This window comes from Eubalaena glacialis, chromosome 13 (genome assembly GCF_028564815.1).
Source record: "Eubalaena glacialis isolate mEubGla1 chromosome 13, mEubGla1.1.hap2.+ XY, whole genome shotgun sequence".
Lineage (NCBI taxonomy): Eukaryota > Metazoa > Chordata > Mammalia > Artiodactyla > Balaenidae > Eubalaena > Eubalaena glacialis.
The window spans coordinates 65,344,659-65,370,843 of NC_083728.1; the positions used below are offsets into that span (position 1 = coordinate 65,344,659).

General features: G+C 44.9%; 1 protein-coding gene across 1 annotated transcript in view; it reads right to left on the reverse strand.

Annotated features, from left to right (window-relative positions):
- Positions 1-26,185, reverse strand: part of LOC133104210 (uncharacterized) — a 173,102-nt gene that overhangs the window by 65,702 nt on the left and 81,215 nt on the right. Inside the window, exons 29-39 of the mRNA XM_061209857.1 lie at positions 23,721-23,901; positions 18,831-19,042; positions 16,978-17,166; positions 16,419-16,558; positions 15,220-15,382; positions 15,015-15,101; positions 12,675-12,812; positions 12,460-12,579; positions 11,222-11,314; positions 7,927-8,144; positions 5,917-6,101 (exon numbers count right to left, since the gene is read on the reverse strand). Coding sequence (XP_061065840.1) covers positions 5,917-6,101; positions 7,927-8,144; positions 11,222-11,314; positions 12,460-12,579; positions 12,675-12,812; positions 15,015-15,101; positions 15,220-15,382; positions 16,419-16,558; positions 16,978-17,166; positions 18,831-19,042; positions 23,721-23,901 — 1,726 coding nt within the window. The remainder of the gene's footprint in view (positions 1-5,916; positions 6,102-7,926; positions 8,145-11,221; positions 11,315-12,459; positions 12,580-12,674; positions 12,813-15,014; positions 15,102-15,219; positions 15,383-16,418; positions 16,559-16,977; positions 17,167-18,830; positions 19,043-23,720; positions 23,902-26,185) is intronic.

The window sequence follows — 26,185 nt, forward strand, 5'->3', positions numbered from 1 at the left end:
AGAATGCATAATAATCATATTTGCTTATGCACCTAATACTAGTACGTCAACATACATGAAGCAAAAATTGACTGAATGAAAGCAAGAAATAGAGAAATCCACATAGTTGGAGAGTTTAACACACTTCTCTCATTAATTGATACAATAACCAGACAAAAAAAATCAGTAAAGATATATATCAGAGCAATACAACCAAGCACCTTGACTTAACATTTATAGAACATTACACCCAACAACAGCAGAATACCAATTCTTTTTAAGTGCATAAGGTATGTTCACAAGATAGATATAGACTGGCCCATAAAACAAGTCACAACAAATTTTAAAAGACTTATCCTACAGAAGAGATCCTCTGATCACAATGAAATTCAATATTAAAAAGCTATCTAGAAAAATCTCAAATATTTGGATATTAAGCAACATACTTCAAATACATGGGTCAAAGAAGAAATCACAAGTTTGAAAATATTTCAAAATAAATGATAAACACATGACATAAAAATTTGTGGGATGCAGCTAAAGGAACTTAAGAGGAAAATGTATGGTTTTATATGCTTATATTAGAAAAGAAAAAAGGTCTAAAAATCAATGGCTTGAGGATCTGCCATAAATAAACTATAAAAAAAGAGCAAAAGGGTCTTCCCTGGTGCCACAGTGGTTAAGAATCCACCTGCCAATGCAGGGGACACGGGTTCGAGCCCTGGTCTGGGAAGATCCCACATGCCGCGGAGCAACTAAGCACGTGTGCCACAACTACTGAGCCCGCGCTCTCTAGGGCCTGCGAGCCACAACTACTGAGCCCGCGAGCCACAACTACTGAAGCCCGCATACTCTACAGCCCATGCTCTGCAACAAGAGAAGCCACCGCAATGAGAAGCCTGCGCACCGCAACAAAGAGTAGCCCCCACTCGCCGCAACTAGAGAAAGCCCGCACAGCAACGAAGACCCAATGCAGCCAAATATAAATAAATTTATTAAAAAAAGAAGAGTAAAGTAAACCCAAATTAAGTGTAAGAAAGGAAATAATAGAGATAGTGGCTGAAAGCAATGGAATTGAAAAAAGACAAGAGAGAAAATTAACAGAACCAAAATTTGGTTCTTTGAAAGGATTAACAAAATTGATGAAATCCAAGTTAGACTAATCAGGAAGAGAGAGAAGGAACACAAGTAACAACTATTAGTGATGAAAGCAAGCGTATCACTATAGATCCTGCATACATGAAAAGGATTATAATACATATAATGAACTATGCCAATAAATTTGACTACTTAGTGGAGATGGATAAAGTCCTTGAAAAATATAACTTACGCAAACTGACACATGATGAAATAGAAAAGCTGAATAGCTTTATATATCTATTCATTTTCAAAAAAAAAAAATTTCCACAAAGAAAAGTCCAGATGGCTTCTCTCCTAGAGTCCATCAGACAATTACGGGAGCATTCACACTAATCTTATACAAACTCTTTCAGAAAATAGAAGGGAAGAAAGTACTTCTCAACTTGTTTTATGAAGTTAGCATACAAAGGGGAAAAATGCTTAACAGTGAAGAAACTTCGCAGACATTACCTTGATCAAGTGATCAAAACTAATGTCACCAGTAGCACCGGGACAAACTGACATCAGGTGGTATTCTGCCAACAAGGCTTTTTTGAAAACAGTCATGAGGAAGCATCCAACAAACCCCAAATGAGGGATATTCTACAAACTGACTGCCCTGTACCCTTTGAAATATAATCATGAAAGAGAAAGAAATACAGAGGAACTGATCCAGAATAAAAGAGACCAAAGAAACAATACAACTAAATGTAATGCACAATTCAGGATTTTCTTTTACTATAAGGGACATTAATGGGACAACTGGTGGAATCTGAATAAGGTTTGTAGATAACAACATTATATAAATGTTAATTTTCTGATTTTGAGAACTGTATTGTGGAACGTAGGAGAATGTCTTTATTTTTAGGAAATAAACATTGAACTATTTAGGGGTGAAGAACTATCATGTCTGCAGCTTAGTACAATACAGTTCAAGAATAAAAAATTTTAGGGACTTCCCTGGCGGTCCAGTGGTTAAGACTCTGTGCTTCCATTGCAGGGGGCGCAGGTTCGATCCCTGGTGGGGGAACTAAGATCCCACATGCCGCATGGCTTGGCCAAAAAAAACTTATATGCAAATAATAATGTCTTATACACACACACACACATATAGAGAGACAGAAAAACAGACAAAGAGAAAGAATAAAAATGATAAAGCAATTGTGATAAATGTCAATAATTGGTGAAGCTAGGTAAAGAGCCTATGGGATTCTTTGTAATATTCTTGCCACTTTTCTGTAAATCTGAAATCATGTCAAAATAAAAAGTATTAAATGTAGCCACTTTGAAAAACAGTATGGAAATTCCTCAAAACGTTATATAGTGAACTACCATATGATCCAGCAAATCCACTCCTGGGTATTTATCTGAAGAAAATGAAAACAGTAATTAGAAAAGATATATGCACCCTTACGTTCATTGCAGCATTATTTACAATAGCCAAGATATGGAAGCAACCTAACTGTCCATTGATAGATGAATGGATAAAGAAGATGCAGTGTGTGTATGTATGTCTATATATATATATAAAATGGAATACTACTCAGCCATAAGAAGAATGAAATCTTGCCATTTCTGACAACATGGATGGACCTAGAGGGTATTATGCTAAGTGAAATAAGTCAGACAGAGAAGGACAAAAACTGTATGATTTCACTTATATGTTGAATCTTAAAAAAAAAACACAAGTAAGCAAACAAACATAAAACAGAAACAGAGTCACAGATGCAGAGAACAAACAGGTGGTTGCCAGAGGGGAGGTGGGGGGGGGAGGAAGAGAGAAATAGGTGAGGGAGATTAAGAGGTACAAACTTCCAGCTGCGAGATAAATGAGTCATGGGTATAAAATGTACAATGTGGGGAATAGAGTCAATAACTGTGCAATATCTTTGTATGGTGACATATCATAATTAGACTTATCGTAATCAGTTTGAAACACAGAAATATTGAGTCACTGTGTTGTGTAACAGGAATTAACATAGTGTTGTACTTCAATTATACTTCAAAATTATACTTCAGAAACAAACTCATAGAAAAAGAGATTACTCTTCAATAAGTGGTGCTGGAAAAACTGGACAGCTACATGTAGAAGAATGAAATTAGAACATTCTCTAACACCATACACAAAAATAAACTCAAAATGGATTAAAGAACTAAATGTAAGACCAGAAACCATAAAACCCCTAGAGGAAAACATAGGCAGAACACTCTTTGACATAAATCGAATCAATAGCAATATTTCTTTGGATCTGTCTCCTAAAGCAAAGGAAATAAAAGCAAAAATAAACAAATGGGACCTAATTAAACTTAAAAGCTTTTGCACAGCAAATGAAACCATCGACAAAACAAAAAGACAACCTACTGAATGGGAGAAAATGTTTGCAAATGATACGACTGATAAAGGGTTAATATCCAAAACATATAAATAGCTCATATAACTCAACATCAAAAAAACCCCCCCAAAACGCACAAACAACCCGAGTAAAAAATGGACAGACATTTTTCCGAAGAGGACATGCAGATGGCCAATAGGCACATGAAAAAGATGCTCAACATCATTAACCATCAGGGAAATGCAAATTAAAACCACAATGGATATCACCTCACATCTGTCAGAATGGCTATCATCAAAAAGAACAAATAACAAATGTTGGCGAGGACATGGAGAAAAGGGAACCCTCGTACATTGTTGGTGGGAATGTAAATTGGTGCAGCCACTATGGAAAACAGTATGAAGGTTTCTCAAAAAACAAAAAATAGAACGACCATATGACCCAGCAATTCCACTCCTGGGTATATACCCCCGAAAATGAAAACACTAATTCGAAAAGATACATGCACCTCAATGATCATAGCAGCACTATTTACAACGGCCAGGATATGGAAGCAATTCATCCATTAACAGATGAATGAATAAAGAAGATGTGCTATATATATATATACAGTGGAATACTACCCAGCCATAAAAAAAGAATGAAATTTTGCAATTTCCAGCAACATGGATGGACTTGGAGGGTATTATGCTAAGTGAAATAAGTCAGACAGAGAAAGACAAATACTGTATGATATCACCTATATGTGGAATCTAAAAATTAAACAAACTAGTGAATATAACAAAAAAGAAACAGACTCACAAATATAGAGAACAAACTGGTGGTTACCAGTGGGGAGAAGGGAGGGGGGATGGGCAAGAACGGGGTAGGGGATTAAGAGGTATAAACCATTATGTATAAAATAAAAAGCTACAAGAATATATTGTACAACACAGGGAATATAGCCAATATTTTATAATAACTTTAAATGGAGTATAACCTTTAAAAATTGTGAATCACTATATTGTACACCTGTAACTTATATAATATTGTACATCAACTTTACTTCCATTTTTAAAAAAAAGATCAGATTTGTGGTTACCAGAGGTGGGGGATGTGGGGGGGGGATTGGATGAAGGCAATCAAAATGTACAAACTTCTTGGTGGGAATGTAAGTTGGTGCAGTTGCTGTGGAATACAGTATGGAGGTTCCTCAAAAAACTAAAAATAGAATTACCATATGATCCAGCAATCCCACTCCTGGGCATATATCTGGACATAACTCTAATTCAAAAAGATACATGCACCCCTATGTCCACAGCAGCACTATTCACAATAGCCAAGACATGGAAACAACTTAAATGTCCATTGACAGATGAATGGGTAAAGAAGATGTGGTATATATATACAATGGGATACTACTTAGCCATAAAAAAAGAACGAAATAATGCCATTTTCAGCAACATGGATGCAACTAGAGATTATCATGCTAAGTGAAGTAAGTCAGAAAGAGAAAGACAAATACCATATGATATCACTTATATGTGGAATCTAAAAGATGACACAAATGAACCTATCTTTGAAACAGAAACAGAATCATGGATATAGAGAACAGACTGGTGGTTGCCAAGGGGGAGGGGGTTGAGAGAGGGATGGAGTGGGAGGTTGGGGTTAGCAGATGTAAACTTTTATATACAGAATGGATAAACAACAAGGTCCTGCTGTATAGCACAGAGAAGTATATTCAATATCCTATGACAAACCATAATGGAAAAGAATGTTTAAAAAAAGAATGTGTATATATGTATAACTGAATCACTTGGTGGTACATCAGTAATTATCACAACATTGTAAATCAACTATACTTCAAAAAAAAATTTTTTTAAAAGGTACAAACTTCCAGTTATAAGATAAATAAGTACTAGGAATACAATGTACAACATGATAAATATAATTAACACTGCTCTGTGTTATATATGAGAGTTGTTAAGAGACTAAATCCTAAGAGTTTTTACCATAAGAAAAAATTTTCTTTCTATTTCTTTAATTTTGTGTCTGTGTGAGATGATGGATGTTCACTAAACTTACTGTGATAATCATTTCCTGATGTATGGAAGGCAAATTATTATGTGGGACGCAAACTTATACAGTGCTTCTTGTCAATTACATCTCAATACAACTGGAAGAAAAAAAAGTGTTAGAAAAAATTTGTTTGGCGAACACTGAACCCAACTCTCCTTCCTGGTTATTTCCAATGTCCATTAGCATGTTAAGGCTCTGACAAGTCCTGCACAAGGAAGCCTGTTTAGTATTTAGACACCAGAAGATTCACTTTGTCTGAACGGGTATTAATTTCTGACAGAGGGGTTTCGCCAGTGTGTGAGACACCGGAACAGAGCATCAGTGGACTTGAAAATGTGTAGGATTTCATCTACGCTGTGGACCCACAGAAAGTGTTTGCCAGATCCCCACTGTCCCTGCCCCGTGGCGTTCCCCAGGCTCTCACCTTCTGTGAGTGTCTCCTTCTGCTTCAGCACACCTGTGAGGGTCAGAAGACGGGGCACGGCTGCCCAGGTGTGCTGGGCTCGGCTCTGCAGGGTCAGGACCTGGCCTCCCCTCTGCTCTTCAGATGCCTTGAGAAAAAGCTGCACTGTGTTGTGGTCTAGCAGTGCCTTGGAAAACAGCCAAATCCTAGGAAGGAAAGTGATGGGGGCATGGAAAACGTTGGCATCCATCCCTGCAGGCAGATGGTATTTTTCCCCTTCACATAAGCAGGCCAGGCCATAAGAGGTGCGTTCCTGAACCCCACTGTCCAGACCCATCAAGGGACTGCCTTACTGGCCCTCAGCCCACAGGGATACAGGGTAATAGGGGTCAAGATCATGGGCCTTGAGGTCAAACGTGGGTTCGAACCCCACTGCTGCCGCTCACTCACTGTGTGGCCTTTTGCACAAGGACATGACCTCCCTGAACCTCGGTTTCGTCTTCTGTAAAGTGGAGGCAAAAATGGAACTACTGATGTTGATGAGCTGACATTGCTAGTGAGGTATCGATGCATGTTATTCTGGTGAGGGACAAGGGAAAACAGCCCCAGGGAGACTGCTGTTACACCTTCTGGAGAACTGGAGCAGGGGACCTGGTCCCTACCATCCCTGTGGTATGTCATTGATAGGACACCATAAGAGATACTTCCCTCAAGTACCAAGACCAGGAACAAGATCAGCCATGCTTTCCCTGGTGAGCATTCACACAGGTATGTGAGGGTATGTGCGTTTTCCCATAAGGAAAGGCACTGTTTGCAAATAATGCCATTGGTTGGTTTCTCTTTTTTGCACTGGCTACTAGGAAGCCCAGAGCCAAATCTTCAGCTCCACTCTAGAAAATGGCATGCATTTTGTTTACCAATGCCACTTTGAGCACCTTCCCATTTTTCCTTCCCTTCACCCTAATTTCCTTATGTGTTTTTTTAAAACCCAGAACAAGAGTTGGCAAGCTATGCGCCTGTGGGCCAAAACCAGCCCACCCCCTGTTTAGTAAATAAAGTTTTATTGGAACTCAGCCACACCCATTCATTTACATGTCGTCTACGAGTACTTGCAACAGAGACCACATGGCCCACAGGTCCAAAAGTATTTACCATCTGGCCCTTCCCTGAAAGTTTGCTAATTCCTGACCTAGAACAATATATATTTTCATAATCTGCCTCAAACCCTTTTTACATTGGGAATGAGGATGCACAGTCGGACAGATGGATGAATAGGCAGGTGGAGAGACAGCCGTAGATGGTAATTCCGGGGACAGGGTTATCTAGGACCATGTCCAAAGCCTTAAATCTCCTTGAATTCAAAAAAGCTGCCAAAGCTAGGACTGCAGAGGAAAAAGGAAACTAACATTTAACAGAGACCTAATATGTGCCAGAATGTGCCGTACTCAAAGGAGCAGCTCTATGGCAGCTGGAAGTGAATGTTCTCGCGGGCCAGAAGCTGGTTTGGAATTCACACGTGCTGTCCAGTTAATTCTAGGACAACCCTAAGAAGCAGGTTGAGAAACTGAGGCACAGAAGGGCACAGTGTCTCACCCAAGGTTCCCGAGGCAGCAATGGCAGAGCTGGGATTTGAACCCAGGCTGGCTCCCTATCCCAGGCCATATCATAGTGAACATGTCATTATGTGAAAATATAGTCAGAGATGATAAACTGGAGGGAAATACACCAACATATTCCCCATGACTGCCTCTAGTGATTTTTGTTTTACTCCTTATTCATTATTATAATCTTTCAAGTCATCTAAAATGAATGCTGTTGTAACTAAAAAAGAAAACAGATCAAAGTGGAAAATTGAATGCCTCCTCCCTTCCATTCCCTCAAAGCCTTAAAAATCAAGAATGGCACAAACGGGGGTAATTCAGGCATGGTTCCAGAAGGCACCTCTGGGTGATGATTTTCCATCTCCCAGGATGCCAGGCCTTTGACCTCGGAGGCCCCCTCACCCCTCACAGGCCACTTGGGGACGGGCACCTGTCTGGGGCGACCTTGCCGGACAGCTGCAGCTGAACAGCTCTGGGGGCTCTGAGGACCTCCTGGCGGAGGAGGACGCCCATGCCCCAGCCCCGGCTGCTCCTCCAGGTATCCTGGCTGGCGGTGGCCTCCAGCAGAACAAGCACCTCACCAGACACGTGCACAGACAGGGAGCCGTTGAGGCTGCGCTCTCTGTAGCGCCCAGCAGCTGCCTGCACCTGCAGGGAGGCAGGAGAGAGCTCAGAAATGGAGGGGGACAGGAAGGGTCTGTGGGAGCTGGGAATGCAGGAGGACCCCTTCCTCCAGGAAGTCTTCCTGAGCCACTCCAGCTCTGAGCATCATCAAATGCAGCGGACTGCAAACACTCAGGAAGAGAAATGAGACAGAGAGAAGAATGGGGGACAGCCGTCCCTGACCCCAGCTCCTGGCCCAGGAACAGAGTCTCATCTTGTCCTTTCCACCACATATGAAGTGGGATTACTTTCTTACAAATGGGGAAACTGAGGCTCAGAGAGGGTCACATATTCAACCTGGGCCTGCCTGGCTCTAAAACTCATGCTTGTGCCTGAAAGGGGGCTGCTGGGGAAAGCAGAGGACCCCTGTGCAGCTCAGTTACAGAAAAGGATGCTCCTAACAGTGTGCCCTGGGGCCCAGAGGACCCCTAGAAGCTCTGGAGGTCAAAGGGGAGAGTGCCCAGTGCATAAGGAGAGGGCCACACCTGGGGTCAGGCTGGAGCAAAGGCTTGACCAGGGCAATGGTCGGGGGGCGGGGAGGAGTGGGGGTGGGAGGAGCGAGGCCCACTCCTCCACCAGCTCTGCAGGACCTGAAGCCCCTTTCCTGATCTGGGCCTCAGTTTCGCCATCTACGGGGTAGAAACTGGCCTAGCCCGGTCTGCACATTACAATCACGTGGGAAGCTTTTAAAATTATGCCTGGTCCCTCCATATTTGAATCGATAAACTGTAGATCCATGCAATGCAATATTATTCAGTGATAAAAAGAAATGAGTTATCAAGCCATGAAAAGACATGAAGGAAATGTAACTGCATATTCTAAACGAAAGAAGCCAATCTTTTATTTCAAGGTTACATAATGAATGAGTCCAACTATATGACATTCACGGAAAAGGTAAAACCAAAAAGACAGAAAATGGCTCAGTGGCAGCCAGAGGTTAAGAGAGAGGAAGGGAGGAATCGGTGGATTGAGAAGGATTTTTAGGGCAGTGAAACTACCCTGTATGATACAGTAAAGGCTGATATACGACGTTATGCATTTGGCAAAACCCACAGAACGTACGACACAAAGAGTGAACCCTAACGTGAACTGTAGACTTTAGTTAATAATAAATTAACACTGGTCCATCAATTTTAACAAATGTACCGCACTAATGCAAGATGTTAATAAGAGGGGAAACTGCATTGTGGGGAAAGGAGGTATATGGGAACTCTCTGTACTTTCTGCTCAATTTTTCTGTAAACGTAAAACTGCTCTAAAAAATGAAGTTTATTAATTTTTTAAAAAGTGTGCCCGTGACCCCCTGACTAATCAACTCAGCATCTCCAGGCTGGGGTCCAGGTATGTTCTAAAAGCTCCCCAGGTGATTCTAACATGCAGCTTGGGTTGGGAAGGTCCAGGGTACACCGTTCTTTCTCTGATTGGCTTCTGTGGGCCTGAGGGGTCCTACAGAGTGTGTGTTCTCAACAGGGGCAATATCGCCCCAAATGCATAATTGGTTCTTAGCAGGTAGGTTAAAGAAAACAACAACGTCTTATATAAGGCATAGGTATGCATCAGCACATAACAGAAATACAGGACATCTGTGGACTTAAATTTTCATAAAAGGGACAATTAGAGGAAAAAAATGTCTAAAAAGTCTCCTTGGGCAGGGAGGCAATAATGAAAATTAGGTTGTGAAACACCAGTGAAAAGATACCCCAGAGGGATTTCAAGAGGGAGGATGGGGTTGAGAAGGCCAGGCTGCTGCCCCCATCCCCAGCCCCCATTCAATCACAGAGATAATGTGAGCAAAGGGTTCTGCTGCTTTAAAAAGTAATAATAAAGTACAAACCCATTAGGTGACCCAGCATCCAAGCTTCCAGCAGAACCACCCACCCACCACCCACCTTGAGTGCCGGAGGCTGCATGGGCTCTGCAGCCAGACTGCCTGGGTCCCCATGCAAGATCCTGCACTTATGCGCTCCGTGACCTTGTACAGGTCACGTCACCTCTCTCTGTCTCAGAGTCTCATCTGCAGAATGCCGAGACAGCAGCACCACGAGGCGTCTGTGAGATGATCCACATAAAGGGTTTAGAACAGAGCCTGGCACACAGTAAACACTCAACGGACATCAGCTCCCGTTACAACTGATGACAGCGACGGCACGGTTTCAAATCCTAGATGCCAGCTGCCCTCAGATGTGCCATGATTTTATATATCTCCTTGAAAGTGAAAAGGCTGTTAATGAAACAATGAACCAGCGTGGATTTGAAGACACATCTGATTTCACAGATGCTGACATGTGAAAAAATGTGCCTCTGAGAATGATCAGTTTCCATAATTCAGAGCCCTTCTCAGGCTCCACTCAAGTTTTCAAAACCCACAGGCACAGCAGGCATTTAAAAATTGCTATCGAATTCCAGTCCTCATCCCTGTTGGGATTACCCATCTACACCTCCATCTCCCCAGCCCACGGCCTAATTCCTGCATACACAGCGCACACGGGTTCCTTAGGGAAGCAACCGACATGGGGGGCTTTCTAAGGAGCCAGCCCTGGGAGAGCAGAGCACAACCTTCCCACCTGGTCTCCTTTCTCTGTCCCTTCCTTTCCTTGTAGAGTGAAACCCTTTAGTGTTTCTACCCCACACTGGGCAAAATACTCTGGGGTTGAAAAAGCCATTCTGAAGGATCATACAGCTTCTCCCAAATTCAACTACAGGACAGGGTTTGAGGACAATTCTGCTTCTCTCCATTTTCAAGGGTGAAATGTGATCCTTTCACACACACACACACACACACACACACACACACACACACACACACCCTGCCAGGGAACTGAAAACCCTTCTTGCCTGGACAATCACTTCCAAATGATGGATTTGGAAAGCTCCCTGCCATCTGGTCTTGATTCTGGAGGGGCTGTCTGGCTAAGCTTAACATCGTGATGTGGCCCTCCCTCTACTCCCTCCCCGGGGTCTCCATCCTCCTTTCCTTCCGCCCCATCTCCCAGCAAGCTGGCTGCTTGGAGACAACACTTGGCAGGTAGTTGAGGTCATCCCAAAGGGACCACCATCCATACCTGTAAGTTTGGAGGAAATGTTGGTCTGTGGGGATGTCTGAGCTGGAGGGAAAACACCAAGTGGGAGTCAGACCCGTTCAGCTGGACTGAGACCTGTTGGGAGGGGGAGTTGGGGGAGTTGGAGAAGCAGGGTCAGAGGGAGCAGAAGAATGAGATACAGAATCCCAGGAGGTGGCTGGCTGGCTGGCTGGCACGGAGGAGGGACAGGTCATCCCAGAGTCTGCCCCAAACCTGGGCCCCACGGCAGATGCCAGAAGCCACCACCCTCCCTGGATGGTTCTCAGCCTAAATCTCACTGAGGCTGCATTACTCGGAAGCTTGAGAAGTGAGGCCCAAGACACAGGGCTGGGAAGACAGCTCTGGGACCCTGCACCCCCTCCTTCCCCTGCCATGGTGCCTGCTCATGCCTCCCATGTCCACGGCTGCCATTTATTTGACCCTGGCCATGAACTAGGCACTGGGAAGCTGGCTTTACAATTATCGTCTTATTTAATCATCACCCCTGCTCTCATATGCTGGTATTACTATTCCCATTTCACAGCTGGAAAAACTGATGCTCAGAGGGGTTAAGTAATTTACCCAAGGTGACACAGCAAGTCAGCAGTGGAGCTGGGATTTGAACTTGAAAGTTCCTTGGAGATGGGAATAGAAACACAGTCATCTGTGCAGCCCTGGTACATCACACAGAGCCTGGCACACAGCAAAGACACAATCTGTATATGGTGAATTAATGAATATACCTACAGTGGCTGCTATATATTTACCAAAATGTATTTCCTTTCCCTCCAGGACACATGGCTAAAACTACATTTCCCAGCCTCCCTTGCAGCTGGGTGGGATCATGTGATGAGTTCTGGCCAATGGACTGTGGGCAGGAGTGGTATGGACTACATATGGGCCTGGCCAATGAAAACCTCCTGCATAATTCTCACCCTCTTCCTCACCATCCACCAGCTGGGCAGAGCCACAAGGTGGAGGGAGCCTGGGTCCCTGACTGACCGTGGAGCAGAGCCACACTGAACTGTGACGTGACTGGGGAATAAACTTTCACAGTAAAGCAAACTTTTATTACAATAGTGCATCCTGATTCATCACATGCACACTGCCAAAATAAGGGCTGTGTTGTCAGTTTGCCAGGGCCACCCTGCCACCTCCTGTGCTGTCCCATACAGGACACCTGCTCGCTAACATTAAATCCCCTTCTCCCTCAGCAAGGAGGCAGAACTCAGTCTTCTGACCTGGGACATGACGTTGTGGTTGATGGCAGCCCGTGCATCCACACCGCAGTCAAATGCTCCCTGGTGACTCCGCCTGAAGACAATGTCCCCATCCAAACTCAGGGCCTGGGGGAACCTCAGCTAGGAAGGAACAGACAGTACCCTTTACTCTCACCAACAGTCAAGTTCTGCCTGGAGGCCACCAACCAGCATTTGCCCGATGCAGGGATGGGTACCTGGGAGGAGTGAGCCACATCCAGGGCCAGGCTGTGCCAGACTTCCCCACGCCGAGATCGGTCATGGTGCAGACCCTTTAAGTGCAGCAAGACTTTCTGGTTGACTTTCAGAGTGACCTCGACGTCCTTGTTCTTAGCCTGGGTGTACAAGAACCAATGGCCCTGAGAGAGGGGACTTCCCATCGCTGAGTGCCTGCAGAGGCCACCCTTGGAACCCAGCAGTTAAAGTGGTTCCCAAGATTGATGGGTGAAGGCACAGTCTACACTGTCCTGCTCACAGGAGAGAAAGTGCAGGGCAGGTACACATGGAGTCTTTGAACAGGTATGGTAAACTCCAGAGCCCACAGGTAGGATTAGTGGGGTGGGCTTGAGGGCCTGTGTCTCATTCACAGGGAGCGCCCTGGTATTAGTCTGTTCTATTCACTGCTATATTCCTAACACTCAGCACAGGACCTGGCACATAGCAGGTGCTCAATAAATATCTAGAAGAACGCAGAATCACTAGTTGTAGTTGTAGCCTGAAACCCCAAAGCCAAAGCCACGCTAAGTGGAAGAATGTTTAACTCACAGTGTGGCAGGCAGAATAATATCCGCCCTCCCAAAGATATCCATGTCCTCAACCCTGGAACCTGTGAATTTGTAACCTTACAGGGAAAAAGGGACTTTGCGGTTAAGGATCTTGAGATGGGGAGATTATTCTGGATTATCCAGTGGGCTAATCACAAGAGGTTTTGTTTGTTTGTTTTGGGTTTTTTTTTTTGGCCATGCCATGTGGCATGCAGGATCTTAGTTCCCCAACCAGGGGTTGCACCCGTGCCCCCTGCAGTGGAAGCATGGAGGCTTAACCACTGGACTACTAGGGAATTCCCATCACAAGGGTTTTTATAAGAGGGAGGCAGGAGGGTCACAGTCAGAGAGAGTGGAAGATGCTACTCTGCTAGCTTTTAGCAAAATGGACCATGAACCAAGAAACATGGGTGGCTTTTAGAAGCTAGAAAAGGCAAGGAAACAGATTCTCCCCTGGAGCCTCTAGAAAGAATGCAATCCTGGCAACACCTTGATTTTAGCCAATTGAAACCCATTTTGGATTTCAGATCTCCAGAAAGGTAAGACATATTTGTGTTGTTTTAAGCCGCTAAGTTTGTGGTAATTTGTTATAGTAGCAATAGGAAACGCATACACATAGCTAATCACTTATTCACTCAACAACCATTTAGCTTCTGCCCACGCAACGTACAAGTAGCAGGTTGCCATCTTTTCCCACCTGTGCTGAGAAGTTAAAAATTTCTTGCCACAGAATTTTATCATTGGTGTACATCTTTAAAAGAATACACGGCTTTATTTTAGAGCCTGGATGGAGGGAGAATAAACAAAGGTCCAAGAGAAGAGAAAAATGTGTGTCATTAAACAAAGACAGGGTTTTAAAAAGAACGGACAGCCAAATTAAACTACATTAAAGGATCCCCATCTACTTGGTTCTAGCCTGTTGTTGGCGGGTGGGTCAGATCTTCCGATTTTTTAAAATTAGAAGCAGAGATCCGGGTTTTACTCCCAGTCTTCTGATTTTAAATGTTGATAATTTATTATTTTTTTAATTTAAATTCTGACCAGGCCAAACAAAACACATCTGCAGGTTGGATTTGGCCCACGTCACCATTTTGCAATGTCTGGTTTAGAAAACAGTACACATCACTGGGAAACATTTCTGCAGGTGTTCTGGGTGGCCATCCTGCCCGCTGTTTCCCCTCAGGAGCTCCAAGGACTTCAGCTCCCAAACCTGGGGGCTGCTTACAGCGCACTTTAACAAGCGGGGAAGTGAGGCCCCAGAAGCACAGGTCTCCATGCTCAACAGCTGGCCCGGTTTCACCCTCAGGCCTTTGGATATCCCACAAGGGAGAAACCACCATTATCTTCCTTGTCCAGGGCCCAGCACACAGTAGGTGCCAATAAATGCTTGCTGGAGAATGGAGTCACCTCCCAGAGATGTTACTCCTAGAGGGGTCAGGAAGGAGACTTGGATGAGGGCCTATGGCCATGTCGTAAGTACTCGAGAGAGATCACTGTACTACACTTTGATCCTCACAACTACTGTGTAAGAGTGTTGCTGTCTCCATTGTACAGACGAGGAAACTGAGGTTCAGAGACATGAGATAACTTGCTAAGGACACAGGCAAAATGAGTTTCACTCCTAGGAAGACTAATGTCAAGTAGGTTGGATCAGGCAGAGAAAGTGGAACAGAAAACTCAGGCAGGGGAATGTTTTGTTCATCCAGCTGAGAGAAGGTGACAGCTTGAACTGGGGACCGCTGGGGTGAAAAGGTCTCTGGGATCCTCACTTACGATGTGCCGGTTCCACGTAACCACGCACCCCTCCACGTTCCTGGGGATGGCCTTGCCGTTGTATGGGTGGGTCAGGCCCGCGCAGACCTGGGAGGGACAACCACACACACACACACACACACACATACAGAGATGGGTCAGAGGCACATGGGGCCCTCCCTCCTGCTCTTAGGCCCCTTCCCACTGCACCCTGGAGCCCACTCACGTATGGGTGCCCGGCCTGGTAGCCCAGGACTACGGTCTGCAGGGTCTCCTCCTGGCCATCCAGAACAACCCTCGTCTCCAGGGAGTAACGCTGGTGCTGCCTGTCTGCTGTGAAGGTCTCCTGCAGGAGGACGCTCTGCGGGATGGGCAGAGTCCAAGGGTGCCTGGCGTGGAGAGGGGGAAACAGGCTGAAGTCATTAAAGCAGCTGGCAGGGTCAGGGGACAACTGTGGCCCTGGGGCTCAGACTGGGCCTGTCACTGTCTTGCAGAGTTAAGACTTTGTCACAGACAGGAGAACATCAGGACACACATCAGCCCTGTGTGTTACATTTGCCAATCAACACCCATTCACCATCCTGCTGTGCCCTCTCGACAACCCAGTGAGCTGGACACAGCTGGGGTCACCACTTGGCAGCAGAGACCCAGGGTCCAGGCAGCACGTGGGGTCTGGAGTCACACAGACTGGGGCTGGAATCCAAGCTCAGCCTTTCACTAGCTCTGTGACCTTGGGCAGCAAAGGACTTGATTGACTTCTCTGTACCTCAGTCTTCCCATCTGTCAAGTGGGGGCTAAAATAATAATACCCAACTCACACAGCAGTGGGGTTATTAGGGATAATGTATGTGCCACGAATGCAAACGCCCTAGGGGCAAGGATTTCTGTCCTTTTTATTCTCTGCTGTTCTCCACAGGCCCAGAAAAGTGCTTGGCACATACTAGGTGCTCAATAAATATAAATGAAATAAAGAAATGAATGAGACCTTTGCAAATGACAGTTGCTGTTACTTTTGGGTTATTGCTGTTGTTTTGACAGTAGATGGCTAAGGTCCCTCAGATGGTCAGTGCACAGCCTGGACTTCAGGCTGTTGACTCCAACCCTGTGCTGTTCGCCCCCAACAAAGAACAAGCTTTTTAACCCCTGTGCCTCCAAGAACTGAAATGGTTCCCCAGAGCAGCTTTCAGGCTGGGGTGAGGAGACTGATTTCTGTGCCCACCGTAGCACACTAATGGAACAGGGTGAGGGACATGGGGGCTTTCGGGGGGGGGGGGCAACTCGTCTCTGAGCTCTGGGTTCTGTCTGGGCCCCTCCAGGCAGCACTGCACACCCTGCTCCCTAGTGACCCTCCATGCTGGAGAAGGGGAGAGCCAGGCCGGCACCACACCTCAGGGGAATCGGCCTGGGGGAAGGGGCCAAACATACCTAAGGAAGAAAGTCCCCTGCTTCTGGTACAACCTCCTGCCTTGCATTAGCTCCTCCAGTTCGCCCTCCAACTGCAGGCCCTGAGGCTGGCCCCCGGCACTGGCCCCCAGAGCCATCAGCAACACGTGGCTCTTCCATGGCTGCAACGAGGACCAGGCTGATGCAGAGGGATGCCCGCAGGGTCCAAGCTGCTAAACATCCTGCCCCGGGGGTCACCAGGGGCAGCTCCCACTGCCCGCTCATCACCCTGGGAATGACCACCCGAGAAGGGCTGCTGCCTCCACCTCATCAGACCACAAGGTGGCACAGGGACACTGCCATGGCCAGACCTCCCCAGGTGCCCAGCAGGCATGAAGGACTTGGGCTTCCAGCTCCAGGTGGCTGACCTTTGCTCTGGGGTCTGTGCTAATATGGCTGGGGTCCATTTTATAGATAAAGAAACTGAGGCTCAGGGAGGCCCAAGGTCATAGGCCAAACTAGTAGCCCTTTCCCATCCCAGGTGATGGATTTGGGGTCTCTCAATGGCAGAGCCTCCAGCACGGGCTGCCTGGACCCTTACCTGCTCTGTATGCCTGTAGGCCACCGTTAAATTCAACTCCTGCTGGGGGCCCTTCAACCAGCAGTGAAGGATCTTACGGTCCTGGCTGTTCTCGGCATGGATCTCACCCTGCATTGCTGCACTCCAGGCTGATTCTACTTCACTCCAGCTGCGAAAGATGCTCTGTGCCACGGCTGTCACTGTGGAAACCTGCAGTGAGGGTGAAGAGGCTGACCAATGCCTTTGCACACCCTATTTCCTCCTCCTGGGATGCCCTTTCTCCCCAGTCCCACTTGGTGAACTCCCACTCATCCTTCAAAACCCCTCCAATGCCATCTCTGCTAGGCCTTTTCCGATGGGTCCAAGCAGAATTGGTTGTTCCGTACCGGGTCATGAGGAAAGAGGAAAAACTGCTCTCTCTCTCTCAACCCCGAACAGAGAGAGAATCTGAGTTATCAGAGATGACCATCCCTTCCCCTCTCTCCCCTTCAGCTCAAGGAGGGAATAGGATCTCACTGAGCCACTGTTATTAGCAGGCAGGGTCTCTGTGTCTTAAAGGGCACACGCTTGCAGGTGGCCTTCTGTCCCTGCATCATCGTCATGGTGTTCAGAGCCCTGGGAGGAGCTGGGTGGTACTTTGGCTTGCACTGGGGCTGGGGGAGGCACAGCACTTCAGCCCTGTGCTGGGCTGTGTGCCCCAGCACACCGCCCTCAGCACAAGCCCCACTAGGAACATCAAGGTACCTCGTGCCTGGCTGGCCTCTGTCCCTTGTTCACGCAGCTCCCTCAGGGGACTCACGAGGAGAGGTGACGGGGCCAAGATGGGCTTTGGGAATTACTGTACCTCCTGACAAATACTAGAACTCCCCAAGGCCTTACCCCCTATGTCACTGACCTCAGGTCACCCCCAGAGCCTGCAGGCCCTTCACTGCTGGCTTCCCCATTTCAGCAAATGGCACCTGCTTCCACCCAGCTGCTTGAACCAAAAACTTGGGGTTACTTGTCTTTTCTTCACCCCCTCCCCCAACCAATCCATCAGCATATCTGTCAGCAAATCAGTCAGCTACACCTTCAAACCACCTCGGTTGTCATCTCCGGGGCCAGGCCACCATCTGCCCCTCCCTGGGCTGGGTCATCTGAAGGAACGGGCTGGTCAACCCCACTTTGTATCCTGTCCTGGCTCTATCTGTCACACAGTGGCCTCCGCAGGGTCCCTAAGCTTGCCAGGAGTCACCTGCTCCTTCCGACTCCACTCTGGTGCCACCTGGCCCCTGCCTCAGAGGGGACTGAGCTGTCCCCTAACACGCCCACCGAGCTGCCTCCTTCTGGGCCCACGTCAGGCCTGGACCACACCCTGTGTCCGCTCATCATCCCAACACAGGGAGAGGCTTGATGTGCCAGGTTCCCATGTGTGACACCAGGGAAGTCCTTCTCTGGTTGGTTTTCTTCCAAACTCTGTTATGCGTCTACGGTCAAACAATCAAACGTGTGCAAAGAAGCAGACTTAACACTGAGCAGGTGGTGGGAAACTGACCTACATCCTTGAAGTTTCCATTCTGGATTTAGACAAAAGCCTGATGTCTACTTGTTTCCGAGGTACCAGTTCAACCTACTTTAATATTTTACTTTATCAGCTGCTAAGCAAGAATATGGGAAATTGAAATTTATTTTGTTTCCCTCTCCCAAACTCACTTGGCAACAAATTCTGAAGAATGTTAATAGTGCGTGAGCCAGACTTCACACATCTGTGACCTGTTATCGACCCCGGACCTCGGTTTTAACCCTCTGCACAGAAGATCTAAACTGCAGGAAATCAGGCTCCCTGTCTGCGGGGGCGGGAGTGAGGGGCAGGTGGTGTGGCCAAGCATGCGCACCCGGAGGTAGGTGGTAGCTGGGGTGTAGACGTGGATCTTGCCCTCCCTGTGGAGGCCCTGGATCTTGCAGGCCATGTTCATCACCAGATTCTTGAGGGTCCAGGCCTTGCCCAGCGTCAGCTCCAAAACAGCCTGGAACGTGGCTCGGTGGGGCCAGTACAGCCTGTGAGCCGCAGAGACCATCAGCCATGGACTATCCAGGTTCAAGGCTCCTGAGAGAGGCAGAGAGGAAGAAACTGGTATCCCCGGCAAGAAGGGAGCTTTTGAAGAAGGGAGCGCAGGCAGCGAGCTAGAGGCTCCCATAGTCTCATCACGGTCACTATGGGCATATCTCAAAACTTGGAATGACTGGGACGGAGCATAAGGGAACTTTCTGGAATGATGGTAACGTTCTGAATTTTGGCAGGCGCTTGAGTTTCACGGGTCTGTGCACCTGTCGAAACTCATCAAATGGTACCCTGGAGATGTGTGCAATTCGCACTAGCTAAGGATATAATACTGAAATGTGTAGGGGTGAAATTGTACTGAAGTTTACAACTTAATTTGACCTGCACCAGCAAATAAGATGGATGGATAAGTGGGCAGATGTGTAAGAAGGCAGGTGGAGTAAAGTGTTAATGGTAGAATCTAGGTTGAGATTATGTTGGTGTTCACTGCACAACTCTTTGCACTTTTCTGTATGTTTGAAACTTTTTCATGATAACATATTAGACAAAAGAAATGCTGGGACAGTTGGAGAGGGGGCACTGGGGTGTGGCGATCAAGAACATGGCCTTTACTCTTCCAAGCTGTGTGACCTCTTTGAACCCGTGCTTCCATCATCTGTAAAATGGGTACAACAGTACTGATCACTGGGTCTTGGGATAGAGGAAGCACCCATTCAGAAGAGTAAAGGCCAGTCATCACCATCATCAAAAAGTTGACATTTTGCATAAACTTTTGCCCTTCCATGATGAGCTAAAACCAGGTTGCTGGACCCCTCTCATATTTTGTAATGAATACTCCCAATCACTCAAGAACTAATTCAGTAAATATTGCTCGAGACACTTGGGACTTGGCAGTGAACAAGGAGGCATAGTCACTGCCTTCATGGAACTTGCAGTTTGGGGGTGGTAGGGGGATGGGGGAGAGATCTCGAACAAATAAACATATAATGAGACCTACCTAAGTAGAAAATGCTGAGTGCTAGGAAGGAAAAGAAAGAGAGAGTTAGACTAAGGTCAGGCAGGTCAGTGAAGGCTCGCATGAACACATAACCATTGAGCTGAGCCCTAAACGAGAGGCAGTGGAGTCTGTCAAAGGGAAGAAACCCTCCCCCACCTCCTGCTGGAGATGGGAGATTCACTATGTGGGGAAACTGAGGCGGAGAGGCCAGGATGCAGGGGGATCCAACACAGTGAGGGCAGTGGGTGAGCTGCCAAGTTGAGAACAGGGAGATACTGAATAGAGAGCAGCCCAATGCCCTGCCCTGAGGTACCAGTCCTACAGGAGATGGGAAGATTGCTCCACAGAAGAACAGAATAACTGAAAAAAAAAAAAAAGGTCCACAGATATGGGCCCCAGGTCCTCAGGGAGAGCCAGGACCCCACCCAACCACGCAACAGGGAAGCCCACCAGTCAGCAAGAGCACCTCCACACATACATATATGCGACGGAATATTACTCAGCCATAAGAAGAATGAAATAATGCCATTTACAGCAACATGGAGGGACCTAGAGATTATCATGCTAAGTGAAGTAAGTCAGAAAGAGAAAGACAAATACCATATGATATCACTTATATGTGGAATCTAAAAAAATGATACAAATGAACTTATCTATGAAACAGAAACAGACTCACAGACATAGAGAACAGACTTGTGGTTGCCAAGGGGGTGGGAGGTGAGGGAGGGAAGGATTGGGAGTTTGGGATTAGCAGATGCAAACTAGTATACACAGGATGGATAAACAGCAAGGTCCTACTGTATAGCACAGGGAACTATTCAATACCCTGTGATAAACCGTAATGGAAAAGAATACGAAAAAAATGCATATATATGTATAACTGAATCACTTTGCTGTACAGCAGAAATTAACACAACACTGTATATCAACTACACTTCAATAAAATAAATTTTTTAAAAAAGAGCACCCCCCCACACACACACACATAGAGCATCCTTCCAAACAAGTTCCAAGTGACCGACTCTTAAACAAAAGCACATATCCAAGTCTTACCTGGCATGTGGGAAAAGCCACTAACAGGAACTTCAGAAATAAAAAGAAAAAAGAAACTCAGGGAGAACAGACCAAAGCCCCCCAGTTCTATAATTTATGCTCTCAGAGAAGAGAAGATAATGCATTCATGGAGCAGGATACTCTAAGAAAAGAACTTTCAGGAACAAAAAATGAGCTCTTGGGAATATAAGCTAGCTAAAATGAAAACAACAGTAGAGGGGCTGGTAGATAAAGTTGAGGAAATCAGCCCTCACAACAGAACAAAAGGACAAAGAGATGGAACAAAGGAGAGAAAAGAAAGGAAATTAAAGGCTTAGTTTCTGAGGAAAACATCTGACCAACAGGAATTCCAGAACACAGAAGGAAGGAAATTACCAAAGAAACTGTACAAGAAAATTACCAAGACCCAAATGGTGTGTCTCCAAATGGAAAGGGCCTAAGTGCTCAGTACGGTGAATGAAAAGAGATTCACACCAAGGCTCATTATCATAAGATTTAAAGACACTAGGAATAAAGAGAAGCTCCTGGAAGCTTCCAGAGAGTGAGAAAAGGGTCATAGACAAAAGATGATGGATCACAAATAGCACCGGACCTCTCAACTGATTCAAGTCAACAGTGGAGCAATGTCTTCAAAAATCCCAAGGGAAAATAATTTCCAGCCTAGAATTCTCTATTCAGCCAAATCAAATAAAGACAGTTTAGGGACTTCCCTGGCGGTCCAGTAGTTAGGAGTTTGCCTTCCTATGCAGGGGGTGCGGGTTCCATCCCTGGTCGGGGAGCTAAGATCCCATATGCCTCGCGGCCAAAAAACCAAAACATAAAACAGAAGCAATATCGTAACAAATTCAATAAAGACTTTAAAAACGGTCCACATCAAAAAAAAAAAAAAAAAAGGACAGTTTAAACATTCAGGGTTTCAAAATGTTTACATCCTGTTATAGGGTGAATTGTGTCTGTCAAAAAGATATGCAGTCCTAACCCCTGGTACCCCAAAATGCGACCTTATTTGGGAATGGGGTCATTGCAGATAAAATTAGTTAAAATAAGATCATACTGGAGTAGGGGAGGCCCTAAATCTGATATGAGTGGTGTCCTTATATGAAGAGAGAAGTTTGGACACAGACACACACACAGAGCACCAATGTGACAACAGAGGCAGAGATTAGAGTAATGTAGCTACAAGCCAAGGAACATCAAGCATCAGTGGTCACCACTAGAAGTAGGAAGAGGCAGGAAGGATTCTACCCAGGGTCACAGAGAGAAAGTGGCCCTGCTGACACCTTAATTTCAGAATTCTAGTCTCAAGGACTGTGAGAGAATAAATTTCTGTTGTTTAAAGCCACCCAGTTTGTGGTAATTGGTTAAAGCAGCCCTAGCTAATGAATATATCTCCCATGCACCCTCTCTCAGGAAGCTACTGGAAGATGCACTCCATCGGAACAAAAGAGTTAACCAAGAAAGAAGATGACATGAGTGCAAGAAGCAGGGGCTGTGACCCAGAGAAGTGGAAGGCACTCCCAGGATGATAGTGAGGGGATGCCCTAGGACTACAGCTGTGCAACTGGTCTACACTGGAGCAGCAGAGCAGAGGCTCCAGGAAGAGGGTCTACAAGAAAAATATGAGAACTGATTGAAGCTGATAAGTAATCTGACGTGTTCAACCATCTGGAGAAGAGTTTTGCACTGTTGCTAAAAATTCTGGGAATGATCAGTAGGAGGAAAATAGAAAACTAATCAAACAGGGAAAAAAAGCTATTATAACTCCAGGAAAAACAAAATGTTAGAATCCTAGTATACCATGTGCCTCAGCTGTGAGGGACATTTATCATCACAATGATGTAAACATTGAATATTAACGAACTATAACTCTTTTAGGGGGATGGAGGGAAATAGGCATGTGAAAAGGGGCTGGTGTAAGAGTTAAATTTTCTTCCTCTCTAGTAAGAAATATATTGAGAATGCCTATGAAAGAAAAATCAAGAAATAAGTGTGATTATTTTAAAAGATGGAGGGTCTGACGAGAAACAGCAAAAAGAATTTACAGTGCTTGCCATTTTCAGCAAAATTTGGGATTGGAAGACGTGAAGCAGAAAATTACTGTATTTGTTATAACTTCAACTTTTAAAAACTTAAAATTTTTTCAAGTACATATTACATGAACACAGAGAATATTATGAGCTCCCATATAACACTCACCCATCTTCAACAATTACCAAGTCATAGTCTAATTCACTTTTTAAACTATGCATTACTTCAATAAAAATAAAAATTAGTTCAAAAAATTAATTCAAGGATAAAACCATGGTAAATTCATTTTTTAAATGAGAGAAAGAGTGTTCCAGGGAGAAAGAACAGCAAGTGCAAAGGCCCTGAGGTATGTCTGGGGAACAGAAGAGAGGCCAGTGGGGCTGCAGGATGATGGGCAATGGGAAAAGTAGGGTGAGATAAGGTTGGAGAAGTAGGCAAGGGCCTGTTATGTAGAGCTCTATCGGTGAGGGTAAGAAATCAGGATGTGATTTTAAGTTTCCTGGGACGCATGTGAGGTCTGAGTCTTGAATTACCCAGGCAAACAAAAGGGAAGGGTGTTCCAGTTAGTGGGCATGGCTTGAGAAAAAGGCCTAGAGGGCAAAAATCTTCACCACTAGCCAAGGACACTCCCTAGATGACACTCACCTTCCCACTTCCACAGGGTGGCCCTGGATGTGTCCTTCCACTGCAAGCCTGCCACAAAGGGCAGCCGCCCATTGTACTGCACCTTCAGGTATGTGCTGCTCTCCACGTGGGGCTGGCGGAGGCTCAAGTGGTGCAGCTGCGTATGGTAATCCACCTGCCTCGCAGGCACCTGCAGCACAAACTGGAGGAGACCCACACCCGAGATGCAAATCAGATCACGCTGTTCCTCACCGAGAACATTCCATCGGCTCTCCACTGCAACCTGAGCTCCCTGGCTACCAGGAATTGCCCCACCCCACCCCAAAAAGAAACCCTGCACTCATTAGCAGTCACTCCCCATTGCCTCCTTCCCATAGACCCCGGAAACCTTTAACCTACTTTCTGTCTCTATGAATTTACCTATTCTGGAAATTTCTTACAAATAGAATCATACAGCATGTGGCCTTTGGTTTCTGGCTTCTTTCACTTAGCATGATGTTTTCAAGGTTCATCCATGTTGTAGCAGGTGTCAGAACTTCATTTTTATTACTGAATAACGTTCTATTGTGTGGATAAATCACCTTATCTATTCATCCATTGATGAACATTTGGGTTGTTTCTACTTTTGGGTTATTATGAATAATGCTGCTATAAATGTTTTCTGTGGACATAAGTTTTCAATTCTCTTGAGTACCTAGGAGTAGAATTGTTGGGTCATATGGTAACTCTGTGCTTAACATTTTAAGGAAACACCAAACTCTTTTTCCAGTCACACCATTTTATGATCCCACCAATATGAGTTCTAATTTCCCTGCATCCTCACCAACACTTGTTATTGTCTTTTTTTTTTTTTTTCCGTTTCAGCTATGCTAGTGGATTTGAAGTAGCATCTCACTGTGGTCTTGATTTGAATTTCCCTAATGACTAATTAGGTTAAGCAACTTTTCATGTACTTATTGGCCACTTGTGTACCTTCTTCAGAGAAATATCTATTCAAATCCTTTGTCTTTTTCTTATTGAGTTGTAAGAGTTTTTCATATATTCTGGATACAAATCCCTTATCAGACATACGATTTGCAGATGTTTTCTTCCCTTCTGTGGGCTGTTATTTCAGTTCCTTGATGGTGTCCTTTGAAGCACAAATGTTTTTAAGTTTGATGAAGACCAAAGTACTTTTGTTATTATACTTTCAGGGTCATATCTCAGAAACCCTTGCCTAATCCAAGGCCATAAAGATTTATTCTTATGTTTTCCTCTAAGAGTTTCATAATTCTTAAATTTAGGTCTACAACCTATTTTGAGTTACTTTTATATATGGTATGAGGTAAGGGTCCAACTTCATACTCCTACACGTGAATATCCATTGTCCCAGCACCATTTGTTGAAAAGACTATTCTTTCCCCTCTTCAATTATCTTGGCACCCTTGTCGAAAATCAACTAACTGTAAATACAAGGGTTTATTTCTGGATTCCCAGTTCTACTCTGTTGGTCTATATGTCTATCCTTACACCACTACCATAATACTGTCTTAATTACTGTAGATTTGAAGTAAGTTTTGAAATCGATAAAAGTGAATCCTCTAACTTTGTTCTTCTCTTTCAAGACAGTTGTGTCTACTCTGGGTTCCTTGAAATTCCACATGAATTTTAGGATCAGCTTGTCAATTTTAGCAAAAAGATAACTCGGGTTTTGATAGGAATAGATGGGGACCATTGAATCTGTAGATCAATTTAGGAAGTATTGCCAACTTCACATTAAATATTCCAATCCAAGTACATGGGATGTCTTCCCATTTATTTAGGTTTTCTTGAATTTCTTTCAACAATGTTTTGTAGTTTTGAGAGTATTAGTTTTACATTCTTTTGTTAAATTTATTCCTAAGTATTATTCTTTTTGATGGTAATGTAAATGAAATTGCTTTCTTAATTTCATTTTCAGGTTTTTCATTGCTAGTGTAGAGAAATACAACTAATTTTTGTATATGAATCCTGTACCCTGAAACTTTGATGAACTCATTTATTAGCTCTAATAGATTTTTTGGTGAGTTCATTCGGGTCTTCTATATACAAGATCGTATCATCTGTAAATAGAAATAGTTTTACTTCTTCCTTTCCAATCTAGATGCCTTTTCTTCATTTCTTTTTTCTTTTTCTTTTTCTTTTTGGCCTAATCGCCCTAGCTAGAACCTCCAGCACAATGTTAAATACAAATGGTGAAAGCAGACATCCTATCTTGTTACTGATCTTAGGGGGAAAGTATTTAGCCTTTTGCCATTAAGTATGATATTAGCTGTGGGTTTTTCATAGATGGCCTTTATCAGGTTGAGGAAGTGCCCTTCCATTGCTAGACTGTTGGGTACTTTTATCATGAAAAGGTATGGTGTTGTGCCAGATACTTTTCTGTGTCTACTGAAACAATCATGTGGTTTTTGTCCTTTATTCTATTAATATGATGTATGACCTTGATGGATGTTCAAATGTTAAAC